The sequence below is a fragment of the Plecotus auritus genome, assembly GCF_963455305.1.
Source record: "Plecotus auritus genome assembly, chromosome: 6".
Taxonomy (NCBI): Eukaryota; Metazoa; Chordata; class Mammalia; order Chiroptera; family Vespertilionidae; genus Plecotus; species Plecotus auritus.
The window spans coordinates 172,145,507-172,169,223 of record NC_137773.1 but is presented as its reverse complement, the minus strand read 5'-3'; the positions used below and the strand labels follow the sequence as shown (position 1 = coordinate 172,169,223).

The window sequence follows — 23,717 nt, the reverse complement described above, 5'->3', positions numbered from 1 at the left end:
CTGTCACTCTTGAATCCCTGATGCCTAGCATACCTTGTGACATGTAGTATATCATGAATGAATGAATGAATGAATGAATGAATGAATGAATGACCAAGCTCCAGAATGGACACAAATTAATTAAAACCAAGCTCCCCAGCCAAAAGTGTGACTCAAAGCATCGAATGCTGGGGATAGAGAGAGGCCTCTTAAACTTTTTTCAGTTCTCATGTGACTTAGACATGGGGTTGACAGCCATGGGTTTGCCATGTTGGGCCTCATAGTAAGGAATGGAGTAGACTGCTGGGCCAGGAGACCATGTGGGGAATATGGCAGCAAGTCAGTATTTAAGACCAGGAAGAGTTGAGAGGATAGAAATGCCCATTGTTTAACCACTTGTAATTTTAATATTTGCGACTAGCAGGATGCTCCACAGCTACACAGAGACTGGCCATGATGCTAGAAGCCAGCACACATCAACTAGAATGTCCCAGGACCAGTATCAGGACAGGTACCCCTCCATATACTTCCACCCACATATGTGAGCCATATACCCTTTCTATCATGCATCTGCATAAGATTTCCTCCCCATCCCCAAGCTCCACCTCAAGGCAGATGGATGCTCAAAGTAAACCAGGAGGAAGGCCATATACTCAGACCAAAAAAAATGAGCACATTAATATTTTTAAATATTTCCTTGGTTATAAATTGCCTCTACCACTCATATAACTACTCATAGCACTTCTATTGCTACTACCAGCTCACATGTACTGAACACCTACTATGTGCCAGATATCAACTCTAAAGACTCTCAAATGGAACACCAGACACACACGTGTGTGATGATAGAAAAAAAACAAACAATGCTGATTCCTTTCATGATTCAACCATCTGTTCACAGTATGACTTTGGAAAGTATGACTTTGGACAACACTCATCCTTTCAATTCCTCAATTTTCCAATTGGGAAATAGAAATAAATGAGATCACTGAGTATTCTTCTAGCTTTGGGAAGCCATGATCAATTTCTATTTAACTAGAATTCAATGGTTGACAACCATCAGAAACCCCTTTAGTCTTGGGAGAGCCTAAAGCCATGAGAGGGGCTGTCGTGCTCACACCTAGTCCCATCTTACAATTTTCCCAGTCAAGGGCAAGTACCCTTTGAAAAATGGCTTCTGCCTACCCACTCATTTGGAGAAAAGGTAAGAGAAGAAAATCAAGGCATCCTGTGATTCTGTTGCTGTTTCTGGCTCCATCTCCTACCTGAGTGGTTTCTCCTTGGCCACTATGGAGAAAGAGGACTGGACTTTGGAGCATGCTAGGATGTAGTCATAACATCCCTGTTTTGACCCCAGCACTCAAGAACATGGTAGAACACAAGCTCACCTCTCTGGCATCGACAGCTGCATACATAATATCTGTCCAGCCCTTAAATGTTGCCTAAAACAAAAAAGTAGATAAACATGAACACAATTATAGACTTGCCATCAACATATAGGTCCCAGGCAAAAGCAAGCAAGGCCAGTGGGCAGATGTGTGTAAGATGATGTACCACCCTTCGAGGACAGAATGTCCAAATAAAAGGACAGTAGAAAGGAATGCAAGGATGTGTGTCTTGGATTTTTCTTCTTCTTAATTTACACAAAATATAAAGTTTAGAAACAAGAAAGTTCTGCCTTAAAAATTGCTAGAGAAGCTACAAATCAATTTCTGGAAAGAGCCTGTTTAAGGCTCTCTCCTGATGCCACATCTGTCTGCACTGTCAGTCCAAGACCTGGCAGCTGTGGCTTGACCTGGGACTGACTTCCAACAAGAAACCATTACTAATGGTGCAGCAGGGCCTCTGAGGCTCCTCTCCTCTCTGATTGGAGCTCTGAAGAACAAGGCATCACCCATGACAGAGTAGGAGGGACAGACCCAACAGGGGCATCACTTGAAGGTTGAGGCTCAGTAGAAAATAAAGTTGGCGATGCTTAGTGAAGAGCAATTCCAGAAGGCACTGGCTCTCACATGAGAAACTGGGATTTGATTCTATTGCCTCAGGGGAGTCACTGTATTTTCATTCGTTGAAAAATAATTTATGATTTTCCTAAGAGTGACAAACATGCTAACAGCACTTACCACTTGCAGCAGGGCGAGGTAAGCCATTCCCACATTGTCAAAGTTGACTTTCAGTTTGTCCCAGGTGAAATTTTCACTTAAACATTGACTTCGGTTTGCAATAATGGTGTGATTTATAAGTAAAGCCGGGTTAGTTGTTGTATTCATGCATCTTCCAAATCTTCCAGAAAACAAGTTTACTCCCAGGATACAAAATATAAGCCAGAAAATGAGGCAGACAAGCAAAACATTCAGAATGGCAGGTATGGCACCTATGAGAGCATTAACTACCACCTTAAGGAAACAAAACAGAAGAAAAACATAACAGAAGTGTAAGACTCACCATGCTCTTGTTTGTCCCAGGATAGGAGTAGGGCTCCTAGAACTCCTATTTTTACCCGCCACCCTGGCCCTCCCCAAACTCCACGACAAGCCCTGCTCTCAGCTGCATAGGTCATGGGTCCTTTTAGTTGCCACTCAGGATCTCTTGAGAAGTGTCCTCTGATGATGGTGTTGGAGACTCATGTGTAGACAGCGCCTGGGAAGGCACATGGGCATTCCTTAATTATTGTCAGCTGAACCCAGTGGCATCGGCAAAGCCACGCCCTGGGAAGACGCCTTGCCAAAAGGGCAAGGGTGTTGTCAGCTTGACCTTCATTTCAGCCCATGGTGTGGGGAAGTGGTTTTGATATCTAAATCCAGCCTAGCACCAGGAATGCTCAGGGCCTACTCAAGGATGCAAATAATCTCCTTTGTCTTGACCTTTTGGTGAAACTTCCTGGTATTTGGGATATAAAATAAACTCAATGGATTGGCTCTGGGTCACTGTCCCTGTCTCTCCATCAGAAGAGGACGGTGGTCCCACCCGGTCCCAGCTTTTTCTTTCTATCTCTGAGTCTTGTCTCTTTCTTTTATTTCTCAATCCCCAGCCACCCCTACTCAGGAACTGGACCCGCTCTCTAGCCACGCTGGACACGGAAAGAGAGAAATACTTACACTCATGGAACACCTGCCTTAGGATTCAAGGGAAGCCATAGTCCATGTCACAGAAGCTCTTTTAGGATGGTGGCTTTACCTTACACTTTTCTCCATTTCTCACATTCTAAGCAATGGGCTGGATGGGAAGGAGTCCAAGAAAAGCTTGGCAATTTAAGGAAAGCCCTCTTAGCCCAGAGAGAAATGCTCTGCCTTTTCCTGCTAACTGAAGAAAGTACCTCCCATGCACTTGAAGAATGTACCTTCATTCCTTCAAACTGGGACAGAGCTCGCAGGGGCCTCAGTGCACGAAGAGTCCGGAAGGATTTCAAGCCCTTTAAGTCAATGAGACTGGTCACAGACACCTGGTGGGAAGAGAAGCCTGCTGGGTAGTATGCCTGCCTGAATGCTCAGAGAAGACAATGTGGGGTTAAGAGCCTTCATTCTAAGAGGCAGGTGGATTATCCAGACACATAGACACTGCTGGAAGGGGAAGAACGGATGGAGAGGCTCTTTCCTCCTTGTCTGGCAAAACTATAGTTCGTGCAGGTAAGAATGATGCATTTACATTAGTTGTTTAATGAAAAATAAAGAAAAGTTGAGAAATTGTTGTGAATTAAAGGAAACAAAAGAGTCATGTCAATGATATGTCATGTGGGGTTCTGAATTGGATACTGAATTGGGGTGAGGTATGGAAAGGGGGAAATAGTGATGGGTGGAATACAGAAAATTAACTATAAAGGACTTTGTTGTAACAATTGACAAAATCTGAAAATAGATTTTTTAGTATTGGATCTTGTTAAATTTACTGTCAAAATTGCACCATGACTATGTGAAATAATACCTTTGTTTTAGAAATACACACTGATGGCCCTAGCTGGTTTGGCTCAGTGGATAGAGCGTTGGCCTTCGAAATGACGGGTCCCTGGTTCGATTCCAGTCAAGGGCACATACCGGGGTTGTGGGCCCTAGTGCAGGAGGCAGCCAATCCATGATTCTCTCTCATCATTGATGCTTCTATCATTCCCTCTCCCTTCTTCTCTGACATTAATAAGAATATATTTTAAAAAATAAAAGAAAGAAATACACACTGGTTATTAACATTTCACCCCATCAGCTTTGTCATTTTCTCTCTTATTTTTTTTCCTAAATTGCTTGAGATAAAGTTGCAGACACCACACTCCTTTACCCCTTAAGAGAGATGGTACACTTACAATCACAATGGTGAAATCAAGCCAGCACCAGGCACTGGTGAAATACTTCTGAAATCCAAAGGCCACCCATTTCAGACCCATCTCCAGGATAAAAATGTATGTGAAAATATTGTCAGTACAATTAAGTAATTCTTGGATTTTGGGTTGTTCACTAAGGTGAATATCTTCAAATATCTGAAATGATAAAGCCATAGGCCAGGCTGAATATTTGCACAGGTCTCCTTGCTGACTTTACTTTTTCTTTTTCAAATAAACTAATATCTCTCTTGGTGATAAAGTTTTGCTCAACAGGTATTAAGGCTGAATTTTTCCAATGGAATCAATTCCTTACATAAAACTGGAAGAAGAAAAATCCTATTTCTAGACTTCTGTTGCCACTATGTTCCCCAGGCTCTCATCACTGGCCCCTGGAATATAAAAACATCTGCCTAACAAATCACCATACCATTTCCTGGTCTTCTCCTGATGACTTTTCTAAAACCACTGAATGGCACACACACACCATCTCTTTTGTCCTCCTAGTTACCTTAGGGGCTCTATTCAGTGGCTCTCTGTTGCTTATAACATCAAATCCAAACACCTTAGTCCACATTCTCTATCTGGCCCACCCCAAGGCCCATTGCCTCCTACCACAAACAGCCTTATCTATTTGCCTCAGTGTTCCCTACACACATGATCATTTTGTATGTGCACCAGGACATGCAAAAGTTCGAGATGCTATGGGCTAGAGCTCCCAATGTAAATTACTTTGAAAACTAAACATTCATTAATTGTGACTATGCAAACAAGACACCCTGGCTTTCAGAGAGACCCATTTTCATGCTACGTACAAACATTTCCTTCAGCCCAAGTGTGTGTGTGCTTCTTCGGGGTCTATAGAATGAGGATGCACACTGTTTTTTGTGTTTTTTTTTTTTTGGGGGGGGGGTTTGGCCTTCACAGAGTTACTGAAGATGAAAGGAAGGAGAGGAGGGGCCTTGACACTAAATGTGCCAGGACATTTGGGCAAACACAGAAAGCAAGAAAGGAAGCAGCCCTGCTGTTGGGACTGAGGTTTCCACAGCTCCATGGCTCTGGGGGAAAAGAAAGCCAAAGAGTAAGTCTCGCTTCCAACTCCCCAGTGGGACTGACTAGGGAAGGACCTCCATCTCTGTTCTGCCTCTGCCCCATAGGCTCCTTGTCAGCCCTTCGATCTCAGATTTGCTGATCTTTTCTATAGGAAACTGTCCTTCTTCCACCAAGACTGGGTTAGCTGCCACCCTACACGGCCCTATGTCACTCACTGCTTCTCTGAGTATATCACTATGGTCCTGGTCTATAATTGCCAGACTCCATCTGTCTTTCCTACTGAACTCCAAGCTCCTGGAAGTCAGGGACTTATCCATGTGTTTGTCTCTTAAAGAGAGACAAGTATGAATGGCTTTGGAAGTTCATTTTCTCTCTCATTTTGGAAACTTGGCAACAAGCTGGCTCCGGAGGTCTGAGTTAGCTCAATGGAAGAGCAAGCTGATAATCAGCAACTGCTCTTTGGGGCTCCCACATTATAATGAGGCCATTTACTAACCCAGGAAGCTCCCATTATTACATAGTTTCCCAGACCAGAGCTTCTCAAACTCTAGTGAGCCCCAAATCACCTAGGTTCTGATTTAGCAGGTTTGGGGTGGGCTTAAGACTCTGCATTTTTAATAAACTTCCATGTGATAACTAAGGCTGCTGGCAATCAACGAGGTGTTTCTTTTCTCTGTTTCTCTGCAAATAATGTACAGTGAAACGGGGCCTGGGTCCCTCTCCTGGAACCCTCTGCTTGTGTGTTCAACTCGCTCTGCCCAGCCTGCACTTGCCTCAGCTGAAGGCAGATGAGAAAGAGGAGGATTGTGTGTCCTCTGCTACTTCTCTGATTAAACCTTTTCTCACATGGTGCCATGGGGCATGTGTGGCCTTTTGACAACACCACTGCTTTCCCACTGACTAGCACAGGGCTTGGTATACACCAAGTACCATTTGTGGAGTAAATTATAACCCCCTACCACTTGAATGCGTGTAGACAGCCAGTGAGATTATAATCACCAGAAGACTATAGGAAACCAAAGGCCAAGGACTAGCAATAGAAATTAATCAAGGAACTTCTCTTGATAGCTTTAGAGAGATCTGCTCTTTTGATGGAGGAATACATTGTGGTGAGCAGATAAATGAGGAGTCTGTTGGTCATAGCCTCTGATGGGTCCCAGTATGTGCTCATCTCCTTTCTCCCAGAGATTGCACGGGTGTAGAGCACTAACCAGAATGGCGGGGGTAAAGAAGCGAGACATTTCCTTGTCCCATTCTATTTGCTAGGAACATACTGCAAGATGTCTGTCACTCCAAATTCAAAAGGAGGAGCCCAGGGCTCCACTTACTTGACATAACAAGTAGGAAGACAATTTAGTTCTATAGTATGGCCATTTTAAGGGAAGACAAAAGATAGAAGGAGGGAGGGAGGCAGGGGAAAAGAGAGAGGAAAAAATGAGAGAGATATTGGTGATAAGAGCAAAGGGGGAGGTGAAGCAGGGAGCAAAAAGGACCAAAAGGTGAGGATCGAGAGCTGGATGGAGTTTATGACTATGTGGTTCTGGAAACTGATGGATTCTGTTATTTCCAAACCTCACTGGGACACAAGACACCTCGGTTTGGAAGGATCTGCCATGCACATAAGGCGGCATTTCTTTGTCTCTCCTCTCAAGGGATTATAAGTGATGGAAAACTCTAAGGCAACTTAGTATACCCTCATCTGGTCCCTGTAGCCTTCTCCTCATATTTTATCTTTTAGAAAGAAGCATTATGGTCTTCAAGAAAAGAGAGAGAAGGAGTGCTGCTGTCTGAAGGAGGAAACTGGTAGGATAGAGTGAAAATGTCTAGAAATCCTCCAAGAATGACAGACAGACCTGGGGTAAAGGGCCAGACTTCAGGGGCCACTTTAGAGTGCGAGGTTGGGTCATGATTCCCTGTAGGTAAAGTGCCTTTGGCTTGGGGGCTTGCCACTTGTAGCATGACACCAGAAGTTGTTCTGCAAACTCCTATCCCCAAGGGGAATCAGCAGTAAAGATCCCACTTGTGCCCATTCCCCCCACGTTCACAGCCCCATGAAGGTGAAGTCAGAATGCAGCTCCCCCAGCTGCCTTGTTCCCCAATGTCCCCACAAGATATGATAATTTACCAATGCCCCACTGCTCAGCAGAATCACAAAGATAATAAAGCTCTCAAACCAGCTGTGTTTCACTATTTGGTAGCAGGTTTTCCGCAGGTTCCACCATAAGATCCAGAGGGACTTTCTCTTGTTCACAGCACAGCATGGGAAGCAGCAAGCCAGGCCTATAAGGAACAGGCAGTAGCACTGCCATTAGTGTCTGTAGTAAAGTACATTAACAACCCAACTCTTCATCCCTCCTTGTACACATGCCCCTTGCTGTGTGATTTTGCAATTCCTTGCACTAAAGAGGTAGAGTCTTTTTCCAACCCTTTGAATCTGGGCTCAGCCATGCAACTTGATTTGGCCAATAGAGCAGACTGAGCCAGTTCTGAGCCTAGACCCTAAGCAGCCTTGCATGTTTCCATCTGCTCTCCTCCACCATCTCCATAAAAAAGGTGTATATGCCAGACTGGTGTGGCTCAGTGGTTGAGTGTCAACCTATGATCCAGGAGGTCACAGTTCCAATTCCCGGTCAGGGCATATGCCCGGGTTCTGGGCTTGATCCCCAGTGGAGAGTGTGCGGAGGCAGCCGATCAATGATTTTCTCTCTTCATTGATGTTCCTAACTCTCTCTCCCTCTCCCTTCCTCTCTGAAATCAATAAAACCCCCATCCCCCCCCCTTTTTTTTTAAAGAAAGTTGTATTCAGGTCAGCTAACTGGTTCCAGTAAGAGGGCATGTTACACGAAGCCACATTGCAGTTAAACCCAGGCTAGATCAGCCAACTCCTAGTCAGTACCACTCACATGAATAAAGCCAGCCAAGATCAGCAGAGATAGTCAGCCTAGATGAGCTGAATCATGTTTATCACTGTATGCTACTGAGGTCTTGTGGTTGTTTGTTATGCAGCAATGTTTTTGGCAATAGTAAACAGTGTCCTAAGAACTGTAGGGAACGAGGCATGGATGGACACAGGCTTTGTCAACCACCCATGGAAGAGTTTGATCAATTGTCAAGATACTTACAAATAGCTGAGCATTTGGTCCCAAAACACACAAGCCATCTAGATGAATCACATCACCTTTTCATCTTGTCTCCTGCTCTCCTCCTAAATTCTGTGGATGCTTACTTCATGGTGACTACAGCATTCTACTCCTTTCTCATCATCTTCCTAAATCATTGTGAGGTCTCTTCAGTCTGCCCCTTACCTCTCTCCATCTTTCAGAACATCAATAAATTAATTCTCCTAAAAGTGTATTTCTCTTACCCTACTCCTCTCTTCTTTTAGAACAATCTCCCCCTTTTGTCTCCATCTCCATTGCTGACATCCTCTCCATACCTCAAGGACCAGTCCAAATGTAAGTAAAGAGAATAGCAATCTAGCTCTAGCCTGACCCCAGACCCCCTGGGCAGCTTTAGAGCTGTCAAACAACACTAAAACCCATTCTTAGTGTTCCTTCTGAACCCAATCTAGTCCCAAACTGATGGAGAAATTTTTAATTTTTAGATTCATTTATTAATTTGTAAGTTACTTATTTATGTGCTTAACATTTATTGAGCCCATAATCTGGGCAGGTTCTATTCTCACACTAGAGATACAATATTGAGTATGTTATTGCTTTTGTGTTTAAGAACCTCATGGGAGAGGTGGACAGAAATAAATTCCCCTCAATGAATACAGAAAATAATGAAGGCACACAGGAAGAAACCACTACATCCACTCAAGGAATCAGAAAATGCTGCATTTGTTGATTGCTTATTATGTGCCAGGCACTATTCTAAGTGATTTACATTCATTCATTTCATACCTATAACAACCCTTTTCAGCAGGTACTATTGCTGTACCATTTTGTAAATGAGGCACAGAGAGGTTAAAGAAATTAAACACTGAGAAGCCAGAATTTGAGCTCAGGCAGTCTGGCTCCAGAGACAAAGCTCTTAGGTACAATGTTATCCTGTGTTCAGAGAAGAATCTTGAGGAATGAGTTGAAGGCCTGGCAGGGGTTTTAGTCAACCCTAAACTTACAGTCAAGTTCTTTTAGTCTATGACTCAAGTGTATCCTGACAGCTGATGTACTGGGGACTCTACAAAGTGGTGGACATATTGGCCCACTGGGCTTTCTGGAAAGTTTTCTGGAGTTTCTACCCTGGTGGTTGGTCTCTGTAAGCTGAGCCTACCCAAATTAAGACTAGACTTGATGATGACCCCAAGAACCCATGAGTGACCTCTCTTCATTTTTGTCTCCAGTAGAAGTAGAAAGAATGAATGCATCAAAACCATAGAGCTTCAAAGAATAATAGAATCCCATCCAAGCATTCTGTGAGTTGGATGCAGGAATACTACCACTTACCTTTTGGAAAACATCTCTCTGGTTCCTTTTGGGGAACCATTTCAGGTATCCGCCTAAAGGGATCTTGCAGGTCGATGGTGCTACATTCCGAGAGCACACTGATAGCATCAGACTTCTGTACATCAGAACAAAGAAAAGGGAGAATCACTTATCAACACCCTCTCTCACTATTGTAGTACCTAATACCTTATAAAAAGTATGACTTTTTAGGTATGAAACTAACCAGGCAAAGGCTTCTAGGTATGAGGGGCATCAAAAAAGTATCCCTCTTATTGGGTCCTTTTCCAAATGCTCTGACCAGGAAAGAATTCTCTAATTGCTCTCCTCTGGTGGAGTAAAGGGAAGGAGTATAAAGACATAGTATCTCAACCTTTTCCTCCCTTCAAATCATACCCCTGGTCAGCTTCCTAACCCCAAACAGGGAAACAGGTGGTGAGGAGAAGGCTACTTTACTGAGACTGTAATACTCAGTTATCCCAACTCCTGGAATAATAGGCCTACACCAGTGGTTTTCAATGATTTCCCCCTCCAGGATATATTTTGGCAGAGTCTAGAGAAATTTTTTATTTTCACGACTGGGGAATGCTACTGGGATCTAGAGAGTAGTGGCCAAGGATGCTTCTAAACATCCTAAAATATACAGAACAGCCCACCACAACAAAGAATTATCCTGCCCCAAATGTCATAGTGGAGAAGTTGAGAAATCTTGGTATAGACCCTTGCTTAAGATGTGACCCTAGAAGTTTTCTCTGTACTAGTCTTGATATTTTCCACAATGGCTCTCTTAGAAAAGGTGTATGGATGATCATGCCATATGTTCCTTCTGGGAACATGATGGGGAAATTACCTTTCGGGTATTCTGTCCTGATAAATAAGCATCATCTTCAGAGAACAACTCAATTTCCACATTTTGAACTCTTGGACTGGTGGACTTGTCTTCCTGATCAAGCTCATAGGCCTGAATACAGAGAAGCCCAAAGTAGAATTAAAATTCCTCGTGGAAATCTCACTTGAGATGAAACAATACTGCATTCTCTTTGGTTTTCTATTGGTTATGAAAATTGTGACATTGTCATTCTTTTTCTTTTCAGTTTTAAAAGCTGTTTGTGAAAAAACTCAACATAAAACAAATCTGGAGAAAATACTATAGAAAACAGATAACAAAATTTACTCAGAAGTAATCCTATATAATAAAAGCCTAGGTGGCATCACACGACATCATCACAAGATGGCCACATGCACAGCGGAGGTGGGGCCTGGTGGCCACTCTGCATAGTGAGGCCTGGGGGTCCCGCGGCTCTGCATGGCACAGAGGAGGCCGCTCTCGGTATCTCTGCCACCTCTAACGGAGGAGGCGGGTCGCAGCAGGGGAGGGCAGTTGTAGGTGATCAGGCCGGCAGGTGAGGACAGTTGGGGCAATCAGGCCGGCAGGGGTGGGCAGTTGGGGGCAATCAGGACGGCAGGGGAGCATTTAGGCATCAATCAGGCTGGCAGGGAGAGGTTAGGGGGCAATCATGCTGGCAGACAGAAGTGGTTAGGGGCAATCAGACAGGCAGGCAGGTGAGCAGTTAGGAACCATTGGTCCCAGATTGTGAGAGGAATGTCCGACTGTAAACTGGAAGTCGGACATCATCAGAGGGGTCCCAGATTGGACAGGGTTCAGGCCGGGTTGAGGGACACCCCCTCCCGTGCATGAATTTCATGCACTGGACCTCTAATATAATCATAATATGGTTCTGGCACAATATTTACCAAAAAATTCAGAGCTAAAACTTATTGTGACCTTTCAATTCACAGCTAAATAATAAATTATTTAATAAATGGTATTGGTATAAATTAGCTACCCCTGAAAAATTAATACAGTACCAGAATATAGTAAAAATAAAATTCTTAATTTGATGTAAAAACAGATGAGTAAAAAAGTTAGAAGAAATTTTTGGAAAATAGGTTGGCTTATCAAAATCAAAAGGCATAAAAGAAAATATGAAAATGTATTATTACATCAAAATAAATTATTTAAAAAAATAAATAAATAGATAAAAATTGTGTCTGATGACTTGCAGGGATATCCAAAAAGGATGTGTGAAGTCACATGTGTGAAGGTGAGGGTTTCATCCAAAAATCTATGTGAGAGTTCCAGTGAATCTGACACTGCAAGGTCATAATTTAAGAACACTTCTCCTTTTGAACACATGTAATAACATACACAGACACACACCCACAAACATACACACAAAACACAGGTAAATAAACCTATGGATCAAACAGAGAACAGAAATATAAAATAGTAACAATTTAAAGCACATAGTAGGTAAATGGCTAAAAGTGCCCCATGTGAGGATCAGAACCATAACTATGTCCAAAGCTTGAAACTTCAACTGCTGGGTTGAAGTTCTTGAACTTGAGAGAGCCAAAATAAGCTCTGGCCAATGCTTGGAGTTATGATTATACAGAGCTGCATACCTAAGGAGGCAGGAGGAAAAACAGCCTCAGAAATAGGACCTGACCAAAGGAACCCACTGGTTCAGTGACTGGATATGCAATATGCTCAGTACCACTATTTGACAATAATCCAAAATTGGCTATATAAGACTTGATTCTGAAATGGATGACTTATAAACATCCATTGAAGACATCAGAAAACTTAGAATGCAAAGTGAGTGACAGATCTTCCCACCAAATATGAGTTTTTAAACGAACACTCCAAAATACTAGGTGTACCAGTTAATAATAGCGGATTTTGTAATCAAAGAAAACACGATAATTTCAAGAGAAACATCAAAAGTGCTTTATTCAAAGTAATGTCCATCGCTAGCTACACATTGCCCCATCTTTCAGGTAATTTGTGGATACCGTCCCAATAGAACTTTTCTTGTTTTGAGGCAAACCATTCAGAGACCCAATTTTCCACTTCTTCGTACGTTTTGAAGTGCTGCTCAGAAAGTGCGTGTGCCATCAATCGGAACAAGTGGTAATCTGAAGGAGTAAGGTCTGGTGAATACAGCGGGTGGGTTAATACTTCCCAGGCAAGGTCTTTTAATGTGTCTTTAACTGGTTTTGAAGTGTGTGATGGTGCGTCATCATGAAGCAAAATTACTTTGCCGTGTCTTCTGGAACATTCTGGTCATTTCACGATCACATTGATTATTTGTTGTCGGTAGTGATCAGTATTAACGGTTTCACCTGGTTTTAGAAGCTCATAATACACCACACCTTCCTGATCCCACCAAATGCAGGCATTGTCTTCTTTCCCAAGCAATTTGGCCTTGCGGTCAATGTTGATGGTTGACCTGGATCAACCTATGATTTTATGCCTTTGGGATTCTCAAAATAAATTCACTTTTCATCGCCAGTCATAATTCGATGCAAAAAAAGACTTTCTTTCGTGCCATTGAAGCAACATTTTACTGATGACTTTTCGGTTTCCCATTTGTCTTTCGTTCAGTTGATGTGGCACCCATTTTCCTTACTTTAAAATCTTTCCCATTGCTTGTAAACAATCAAATTGTTTGCTGAGCAACGTTTAATCTTTCTGCAAGTTGTTTTTGAGTTTGACACACATCTTCATCCAATACTGCTTGTAATTGTTGGTCTTCAAACTTTTTCAGTTGACCTGGGCGTCTTTGTCTTTCACATCGAAATCATCACTTTTAAAGCATTTAAACCAGCGTTCACAGTATCTTGAGATGGAGCATGTTCACCATAAGCTTCCTGAAGTATTCAGCAGCACTTTTCTTCAAAATAAAGTAATGAATTAAAACTTCTCACAAATGCTCTTTTTTTTTTGGCACAAAATTCGACATTTTTAAGTGTAAAAAATATCTATGATGTTAACGCCTTCAGCAAATTTAACATATGAAGTATTGAAGCTTGTTGTCAATACAACAAAATAGCATACATATCAAATAGCATATATATCAACATATGTATAACTCCATCTAGTGAAAAAAAATCCGCATTTTTAACCGGTACACCTAGTATGAGATAAACATAAAATAAATAGCTGCTCCCCATCCCCAAAGTAACTACTGAGAGGTGAATTTACTCAAGAAAAAAATAAAACTATGTGTCAACAAATTAGATAACTTTAATAAAACAGACATATTTCTAGAAATAAAATAAAAACTCTATCATAACAGACTCCACAAGAAATAGAAAATCTGAATAGCCCTATAGCAAGTAAAGAGATCGAATTTATAATTTAGAAACTTCCCAGAAACTTCCAGTTTCTAGTCTGGTACCTGGAGGTTTCAACACTCCATCCTAACAAGTAAAAAGCTGTACAAACTGGAAAATAAACAACCCTTTTTAGATCCATAAGAAAAGTGAGGTTGAGGGCAAAGGCTGACCCCAGCCCCAAATACAAAGAACCACACTTATCAGAGCAGAAGCCCAGGAGCAAAAAAACTCCGTTGGAACAGTGCCAGAGTAGGGAAACCTGAACTGTAATCGACAAACTGCTGCAGGCTAAGTGTGGACAAGTTTAGAGATAAAAGCTTCGTAGGACCATCTTCCCGTGGGGCCCAGACTTTTGTGAGTTTTACCTCTTGGAGCTCTACCAAGTTCTCAAGAGTGAATATTGGAGAAAAATCCCCTCATGCTTTCAGCAGGGGCAGGGTAAAAGAAATCATTTTGAAAGGTTTGAGAGTATTCTGTTCTTCCTAACAAGCCCTGCCCCCAAGAGAAACTGGTTAATCAGAACCTAACCTGCTGGGTTTCATCACGGTCTTACTGACCTGGGGGGAAGATAATACCCGATTCCAGCCAGCTCTAGATTTCCACGTGGAAGGAAGGAAATAGCCAACTCCAGCTTACTCTAGCCATTCTGTCCCACCTAAGGATAGGGCTGCTGAGAAGCACTGTGAAGTCCAGAGTCCAGAAGCTCAGGCTCACGGAAAGCCTGAGACCTCAGCATAGAGGAAGGAGAGGGAGAAAAAAAGGGAGAGCAGCCAACTGCATCCAACAATTTTGGCATATTATATTTTCATTTCTATTTATCTTTAAGTATTTAAAATATTTTTGTGATTTCTTCTTTGACTTGGTTAGTTAAGAATGTTTTGCTTAATTTCCATATACTTGTGAATTCTTCCCTCTCCCTTTTCCTCTCCGATAGAACTCTTCCCTTCCTCTCCCCCCCCCCCCACCTCACAAACATATAACTAAAGGCCTATTTACAGCAGTTTCATTACCAATACATCATGTCCAAGTATGAAAAAAAAAGTTACAACACATACTAAAAGGCAAAAAATGTAGTTTAAAGAGGCAGAGCAGGCATCAGAACCAGACTCAATATGGCAAAGACGTTCAAATTAATCAGACCAGGAATTTAAAACAACATGATTGAAATGCTAAGGGCTCTAATGGATACAGTAGACAGCATGTGAGAATACACAGGCAATTTAATCAGAGCAATGGAAATTCTAAGAAAGAACAAAAAAGAAACGCTAGAGGTAAAAAAATGTAACAAAATTTAAGAATGCCATTGATGGGCTTTAGTAGACTGGACACAGCTGAGGAAAGAATCTCTGAGCTTGAGGATATCTGCACAGAAACCTCCAAAACTAAAACGCAAAGAGAAAAATATGGAGGAAAAATAACCCAGAAGGGAATACCCGAGACCTTTGGGGCAATTATAAAGGTGCAACATACGGGTAAAAGAAATTGGCAGCCCTCGTCTCCCACCACTCCTCACCAATGAGCACCACCACTGATCCCTGCAGAGATCAGCAAGGCAATGAAGAGGTTGAGTACCTGGGGAGGGGTTGGAGTGGGACACAAGCAGAATGGACAATTTAGCAAACGAAAGGATATCGTAGGTTTCCAGAACAATTTTCCCCAAGACCCTTCTGAGTGTTTTCTTATCACTGTCTCTTTTTCTATGCTATTCATTTCACCTTCCACACTCTTTCCTCACCTTTTATCCAACCCAAATTCTTTTAGGGCTCAACTAAAGGCACTTGATTCTCCTATTGCCCTAGAGTACTCTGATCTCGCTCCCCTCTGAACTCCTCCGACACCTCTCATCTGTGTCACATGTATAGGGCCGTGATCAGCACAGCCCTGGGATGGGCACATGGCATTGAGGGGCAGCCACCACATATTCTACCCTTATTATCCATGCATAGTGCAACCAGTGCCCTGTGGCAACCAGTGCCCTGGAGCAACTCCACCTCCAAGTCTATATGTGAACCTTCATACCTGCTTCTCAGCCTCAGGTTGTGTGACAGTCTGTTCGTTGTCTACAGGAGATTGAATATCTTCTTCCTCTGCAAGTGGGGCCAACCAAGTCCGATCGGGCCCGACACGCAAGGGCTTTGGTGCAGGAGTTAGTACACTGGACTCTTCCCAGGTCTCTGGGCCTTTTTTAATCTCTGTGACCAGGGGAATGACATCTTTGTTCTCTGCAGAAGAGCCTTCTTTCACCTCTTTTTGCTTTGGTGACTTTTGCCTCCTGCATCGTTTGCGACAAAATTGCACCAGAGTACGTATCACAAAATGGAAAGCCCGGTGGAAGCGATCCAGGGCTAACTGGACTTTGGTTTTCCTGGACTCTCCCTCCAAGTTTCCATCCCTCTCCTCATTGCTGAAGGAATTGAGAAGCAAGGCAATGAAGAGGTTGAGTACCTGGGGAGGGGTTGGAGTGGGGGCACAAGCAGAATGGACAATTTAGCAAACGAAAGGATACAGTAGGTTTCCAGAACAATTTTCCCCAAGACCCAAAACCAAATCAAATGAAATTTCTATGTCCTTCTATTTCCCAAGAAATTTCATCTATAAAATAAATAAAAAGAGAAGAGATTGAGGAGTAATTGAGATAACAAGACAAAAGAAAAACTGATGTTAAGGGGTACAAACAGCCAAATCCAGCTTATCTACATATAAGCAATACCTATTGTAGACTCTGGCCAGAGTAAAGCAGAACAGTGTGACCATGTGGTATAATCAAAAGTATATTCCTTGTGAATCAGCCAGAATCATAAGCTTGGACACTTGTTGGAACTGCCCACAGGGACATGGGCCTGATGTCTAAGACTGCTGTGCGGTCTTCTTCTGTTTGCAAAATTGGAGACTTGGTGTACTTTGTGCAGGCTCTTTAGATCCCACTGCCCAAACTGCAGTAAGTACTGGTGCTGAGGCAGAAGGGTTTGAATCAAATCTACAACTCTTCTATTGAAGCACATATCACTTCAAATTCAGATCATCTCCACAGCTCCCTACTTGGGATTTTTGCTTACATTCACACACCCCTAATTCATCATCTTTACCTCCTCAAACTCCTCTGTGGCTCTCACCAGCTCAAAATTATACATCCTTCGGGGAGAAGTGTCTGGTGGGTGTGAATGGGTAGAGCCAATATTTTTCACCTTCACCATGAGAATTGCCAACTCTGGATCTTTGCTCAAGCTCTCCTCCATCTTCTCAGGTCTCTTTGCTTCTTAAATGCCATTCTCAAGTACCATATCTTACACAAATCCTTTCTTAATGATCCCTTCCCCATTCCCATTGGTGGTGTCCTGCTTTTCTGAACTTTTGTATCACTTATTGTCTACCTACACTTTCCTTAGGTTCTTAGGATAAACTACCATGTGCAGATACCTAGTTATATTTGCACCATAGCCCCATCTCAGGTGTCCTTGGGTGTCTCCTGTCTCTTCACACCCTCACTGGTAGATGCCTAATTAGCTGCTCCATAAATACCTATGTTTCCAACTACAAGTAACAAACTCAAGTCAGCTTACACAATAAGGAAATGCAATATAACCAGAAGTTTGAAAATAAAACAGGGACCTAGTTATGACAGGTAGACATGTTTGTTCCATCTTTTCTCTCTACCTTCCTCAGTGCTGGCTTTGGCTTATCTGGTTTTTCTGGTGGCTGCATGTTTACAGTTCTATCCAGAATCCCTGTCGTAAAATGGCCCAGAGGAAGTAAAAGTGCCATTTGTTCCCTTGTTCCCTTTTCTTCTTCTTTAAGAATAAGAAACCTGCCCTAGCCGGTTTGGATCATTGGATAGAGCATCCGCCTGCGGACTGAAGGGTCCCAGGTTCAATTCCGGTGAAGGACATGCCTGGTTTGTGAGCTCCATCCCCAGTAGGGGGCGTGCAGAAGGCAATCAACCAATGATTCTCTCTCATCATTGATGTTTCTATCTATCTGTCTCCTTTCCTCTCTGAAATCAGTAATATATACACACACACACACTAGAGGCCCGGTGCATGAAATTCATGAACGGGGTGGGGGGGGGGTGTGTCCCTCAGCCCAGCCTGCACCCTCTGCAATCTGGGATCCCTCTCACAATCCAGGACTGCTGGCTCCCAACTGCTCGTCAGCCTGCCTTCCTGATTGCCCCTAACTGCTTCTGCCTGCCAGCCTGATCACCCCCTAACCACTCCCCTGCCAGCCTGATTGATGCCTAACTGCTCCCCTGCCAGCCTGATTGCCCCTAACTGACCTCACCTGCAGGCCTGGGTCCCCACCAATTGCCCTCCCCTGCAGGCTTGATCACCCCTAACTGTCCTCCCTTGCAGGCCTGGTCCCTCCCAACTGTCCTCCCCTGCTGGCCTGATCGCCCACAACTGCCCTCCCCTGCTGGCCATCTTGTGTCCACAGGGGGGCAGCCATCTTTGGCCACATGGGGACAGCCATCTTGTGTGTTGGAGTGATGGTCAATTTGCATATTACTCTTTTATTAGATAGGATAGAGGCCTGGTGCACGGGTGGGGGCCGGCTGGTTTGCCCTGAAGGGTGTCCCAGATCAGGGTGGGGGTTCCCTTGGGTGTGGGGTGGCCTGGGTGAGGGGCCTATGGTGGTTTGCAGGCTGGCCATGCCCCCCAGCGACCCAAGCGGAGGCCCTGGTATCTGGGATTTATTTATCTTCTATAATTGAAACTTTGTAGCCTTGAGTGGAGGCCAGGGCCGGCCAGGGCAGGTGGGAAGCTTGGCTTCCTCCATTGCTGGGAAAACCCAAGCCTCCTGCTTGCTCCATGGCCACAGCCATCTTGGGTTAATTTGCATACTTGCTCCTGATTGGCTGGTGGACGTGGCTTGTGGGTGTAGCGGAGGTACAGTCAATTTGCATGTTTCTCTTTTATTAGTGTAGATATATAGATTTTTAAAGAATAAGAAACCTTCCTCAGTGGACATTCCTTTACATCATATTGACCAAATTTAGTCACAAACCCCACCCTCAGCCAATCACTGGCAAAGAGAACATGATGATTATCTTAGAATACTATCACCTGGGGAAAATAGCTATTGGGACATCAGTCAACACAAGCACTATTGTGACAAGGAGGTTTTGTTTCATGCTTATCATACTTGCCTCAAGCCAAATTCAAACACAAATTACTAATATTATGTAACATCATAATATTCTGTTGAGAATAAGAATGTCACTAGTGAAATGTTGCAAAAGAAGCTAATGTGTTTCTTTAGTTCATATATTTTCATGTTAAAAAATCTAAGGCACTCACCACGAGTTTTCCTATCACCATGATCAACAAGAAGACAACAATGCACAGGTATTTATCAGCTTCTAGCATACATTCCCACATGTTCTCGATCCATTCCCCGCAGAGGATGCGGAACACCACCAGGAAGGAGTGGTAGAAATCCCCCATGTGCCAGCGTCGTAAACATGGGGCTGTCGTAGCATTACAGGCTTTTGGATTTTTCTTTTCATAACTGAAACTAGAGCCAAACAGCTGCATGCCAACTACTGAGAAAATAAAGATCACAATGGCCAGGACCACTGTCAGGTTTCCAAGGGCTCCAACAGAGTGGCCTATGATCTTAATTAGTGTGTTTAAAGTCGGCCAAGATTTGGCTAACTTGAAGACTCTCAGCTGTAGATACAGACAATGAACAAAAATGGAAGAAAAGCCAGTTAAGAACAAATTCTATCTGTTCAGTAACAAAACAAATGGCATGGTCTCAAGCCACAGCATTTATGACTTTCAAAAATCTTTTCAAAGCCAATCCATATTAAACATTGCCACCAACTCCATATCCCAATCTAATTTGGTTTTAAAAATGAAAATATTTTGTTCTAGTTATTTTTAAATGATAAAGACTTTGGGGTCATGATGATAGAATTGATATAAAATATGTATCAGAGGCAAAAAAACTCAAGCCTGAGGATCAAATCCATCCCATTGCCTGTTTTTGTATGGCCTGAGAGGTAAGGACATTTTTTCATTTTTAAATGGTTGGAAAATAATCAAGAGAAGGATAATTTTATTACACATAAAAATTATATGAAGTTCAAATTTCCACATTTGTAAAGTCTTATTGGAACGCAGCCACGTCCATCCATTCTCAAACATCTAGGACTACATTTGTGTTACAATGACAAAGCTGAATGGTTTTCACAGAGACCACATGACCTGTACAGCCAAAGATTTTTACCATTTGGCCCTTTAAATAATAAGTTTGCTAACTCCTGCACTATATTATTCAGATTACAAGTCTGAATCTAAACTTTATGACAATGATGAATGTCATATGATGTTTTTACTCAGGAAAGGACAGGCAATCGGTTACTCAAACACACACACTTTTTTCCAAAGAGGATTTTCCTCCATGAAACCTTACAGATATGTTAGGGACAATAACCTTGGAGAAAACACAGCAACTCATTTCATAGGTTATTTTTTATATTCATTTTCAATATAAATTGTGGTTTAAGTCCAAAGTACAATCTTGTTAGGTACCAACTATCTGGGGGTGGAAATATTGCAGGTCGGAAAGTCTTATGTCCCAAGCAAAAGCCACCACCGTCTGCTCAGAGGGGAGCTGGGAGAAACTGTGTCTCATATGCAGACAATGCCAGAGTTCCTTGCTAAGTGTGTGCATGTAATAAGCCTAAACAATAGTAAAAACAAAGGCAATTTTGCTCACCTGAGCACCCATGAAACTTTAGCAGAGCAGCCTAATAATGCCTGACTTGGAGCAGTGTGCTCTCCTGACATATCCCAAGTATCAAAGGTACACTTACTTAGGTAAAAGAATCAAATGTCTCACTCCATAGGCTTAGAAATCCTATCCATGCCAAATTAACCTTTGAGAGAGGACAAAAGGCCACCTTTTGTGGTTCTGTATTTCCTGCTCAGACGGGATTTCTCCATAGATTTCTATCCTACCTCTTGTGGGATTGGCCACACTCTACTTTGCTTCATGGCCATTTCTGGGCCTGTCTCGCATCATCCCTAGACTATAACTCCTTGAAGACAGTGCTTTCCTCGTCTCTGAGCATTTCCTGCGTCAGTTAACATTAGATACTCTGCTAAGGTTGCCAGGATGCCTCCAATGGCTGTGACATGTGGAATGTGGCCCTGGAAGCCCTGAGGAGGGACTTGTGAGAAAGCACCTGCCACCAGCAGTGCCCATCCCCTTCCTGGGCTCTGGAGTCTAAACCCCCTTGGTGAGCCCTGAAGTGAGGGTGCCTGGCTGAGAGCTCCGTAGAGGAAGAGATCATTGGGGTGACAAAGGGCAGAGTCCTGACACCGAAAGACACATTTTGCAACTGGTTGCCTAAAGGCTCATCTTGGAAGGGTAGAGGGGAGAGTAGGGGTTCAGCTGCAAGAAGGCCCCTGGGACTCCCAATGGCATTTATTAAAGACCTGAGTAGGAAGAGGAGTACATTTTGGGTTCTCTGATTAAAGTAAGATGAACTCATGAATCCAAATGAACCACTGAACTCATTGAAGACTCTTTTCAATCCTGGCTGCTAAGTTATTCAGCAAAATAAGAAAGTAAGTGCCTTACCACTCTGAAGGAACGGAAAACTGGCAAACTCTGTGGCATCATCACATCTACAAAACTCAGAAGAGCAACAATGCTGTCAAAAATGTTCCAGCCTCGGCGAAAGTAGTGGTAAGGATCGAGCGCAATGATTTTAAGGCACATTTCTGCTATAAAAATGCCAGTGAAAACCTATATTGAGACAAAGAAAAGTGGGAAAAGGAAGCCACCTCTTCTTGCACACACATGTTAAGAATGGTTCCAGGAACAAAATAAAACAAAAAAAAAAAAGAATGGTTCCAAGGAATTACAGGAGTTACAAAGAAATATAAGGCATTCTCCTGGTTGCACAATATTCCCTAAAATCCATGAAAAATAAATATTTAACTGCTATAGCATGAAACTTACTCTACCTTTGCTCTCTCTCCACCCCCTTCCATGGTGCCCAGTTCAATGTTACCAAACTCACAGACATCTCAGGATGGAGAAAAAATATTTCTCATTCTGTTGAAATTAAAGCAAAACTGGCTTCTTGGTAGATGGCAGAATGATGGCAAGTATCAATTAATTCCATTAAATTATTTAAAAATACCAAGGGGTAAGAACTCTAAAAGGGGGAACTACACAACAGCTCTATGAATTAAAGACAGATATCTTCTATAAACCAGAATCCAGGAGGAGCTCACCTAACCACTCAATCTTAGTACCTTGATCAGAAAAAAAAAAAAAAATTAAAGGGGCCCAGAACAGAGAACTAAAAACATTACTAGGGACAGAAAAGTACCTTTGAGCAACTCACAGGATAAACCTTAGGTTGATTATAGTTGAAAGGGTGATTGGTGAGTTGGAATATAACCCTAAAAACTCATTTGGAATGCAGGGCTCTTCATTCCAGAACAAAACATCAAAGAATTAAAAGGAGAGGTAACGGTTTTTAAAAAGTGCTAAATTATAGCACCATAGGCAAAAATAATTTTTGCCTTGTTTTTGATAATCAGATAAATACAGGCTTAAGGAACTTGCACAATGTTGAATAAGTAGTAGCTACATTCAAAACTATCTTTCAGAAGATAAATCAAAGCATATCCTATAGCAAACAGCACATTCTCCATCTCACACACATACAGAAATAAAAAGGAGAAAAACAACAGTATAAAAATGACAAGGTAATATAAAAAGGTTAAAGTCTTTTAAAATGCTGTCAGTTACAAGACTCTCCTCTACAATTCTGGGAAAAACAACAACAACCCATTAATGATTAAATCTCCCTATTAAAAGTAACCTGATTTGTTTTTTATAAATAATTACTTACGATTTATTTTTTAAATCCCTAAAATAAAATGACATAAGTTAAAAGGATAGGAACAGATAAATCCATAATAGGCAAATAAAACGAAATCCAGGGTGGCAAATGCAATTCAAAGCTTGTATCTATCTTTTCCCTTTAACTATTGCTGTCGACCCCTGCCCAGTGCCACACCCAGTACCTAAAGGCAGGCAGTTCACTGTGCTGGACTGATCCCTGTCCCCTTTTGACACGCTCCTCTTCCTCCTGTCGCCTTCAGGCTTTACCGGTAGGTGTCTAGACTACAGTCTCCCTGATGCCTTGGGATCATTGGTTTTGCAGTCCAATTCCACTGCTATGGATGGCCTCTTGAGCTTAATGTACTCCCTTAATTTGAGTAATCCTGGAGCCTAGAGAGTCCATTTCCAAGTCCAGTCCTATAAGTCTAACCATCAGAGGAGGGAGGTTTGGATGTGTTCTTTGGAACTCAAGGCTCCTATGCCTCCCCTCCACCAGCAACATAGGGATATAATAGATGGGTGGCTGCCACCTTTGTGTTGTGTGTCTAGGGCAAAGTGCACATGGAATGGAGCATAGACAAGGTGGCCAGCGCTACAAGTTTCTCATCAATTTTCAGGAGTTGGGGTGCAGGTGCTGCCCGTGTCCTCAGACACCAACAACATCCCTGTGCTTCCTTCTGTCTCTGGAGAGAGTGAAGAAGAAAGTGATTTAATGAGCCAGCTTCTGACTGAAAAATGCAGCTTCATCTCAACATCCAGGATGCCCTGCCAGTGGGAAATCTGAGAGGGGGCTTTTGTCACTTCCCACAGTTGGACCAGCTGATAAAGTGATGGACAGACCACCTCCGCAATTGCAAAGCCCTGTCCAGGGGGGTGACTCTGGG

General features: G+C 42.7%; 1 protein-coding gene across 1 annotated transcript in view; it reads right to left on the bottom strand.

The window, feature by feature from the left end:
• Nucleotides 1-23,717, bottom strand: part of SCN11A (sodium voltage-gated channel alpha subunit 11) — a gene marked incomplete at its 5' end in the record, with an annotated part of 69,092 nt that overhangs the window by 15,877 nt on the left and 29,498 nt on the right. Inside the window, 10 exons of the mRNA XM_080676106.1 lie at nucleotides 1,368-1,421; nucleotides 2,103-2,375; nucleotides 3,320-3,421; nucleotides 4,271-4,444; nucleotides 7,464-7,618; nucleotides 9,787-9,901; nucleotides 10,634-10,744; nucleotides 15,985-16,410; nucleotides 19,260-19,631; nucleotides 21,553-21,720. Of these exons, the coding sequence (XP_080532232.1) occupies nucleotides 1,368-1,421; nucleotides 2,103-2,375; nucleotides 3,320-3,421; nucleotides 4,271-4,444; nucleotides 7,464-7,618; nucleotides 9,787-9,901; nucleotides 10,634-10,744; nucleotides 15,985-16,410; nucleotides 19,260-19,631; nucleotides 21,553-21,720 (1,950 nt within the window). The remainder of the gene's footprint in view (nucleotides 1-1,367; nucleotides 1,422-2,102; nucleotides 2,376-3,319; nucleotides 3,422-4,270; nucleotides 4,445-7,463; nucleotides 7,619-9,786; nucleotides 9,902-10,633; nucleotides 10,745-15,984; nucleotides 16,411-19,259; nucleotides 19,632-21,552; nucleotides 21,721-23,717) is intronic.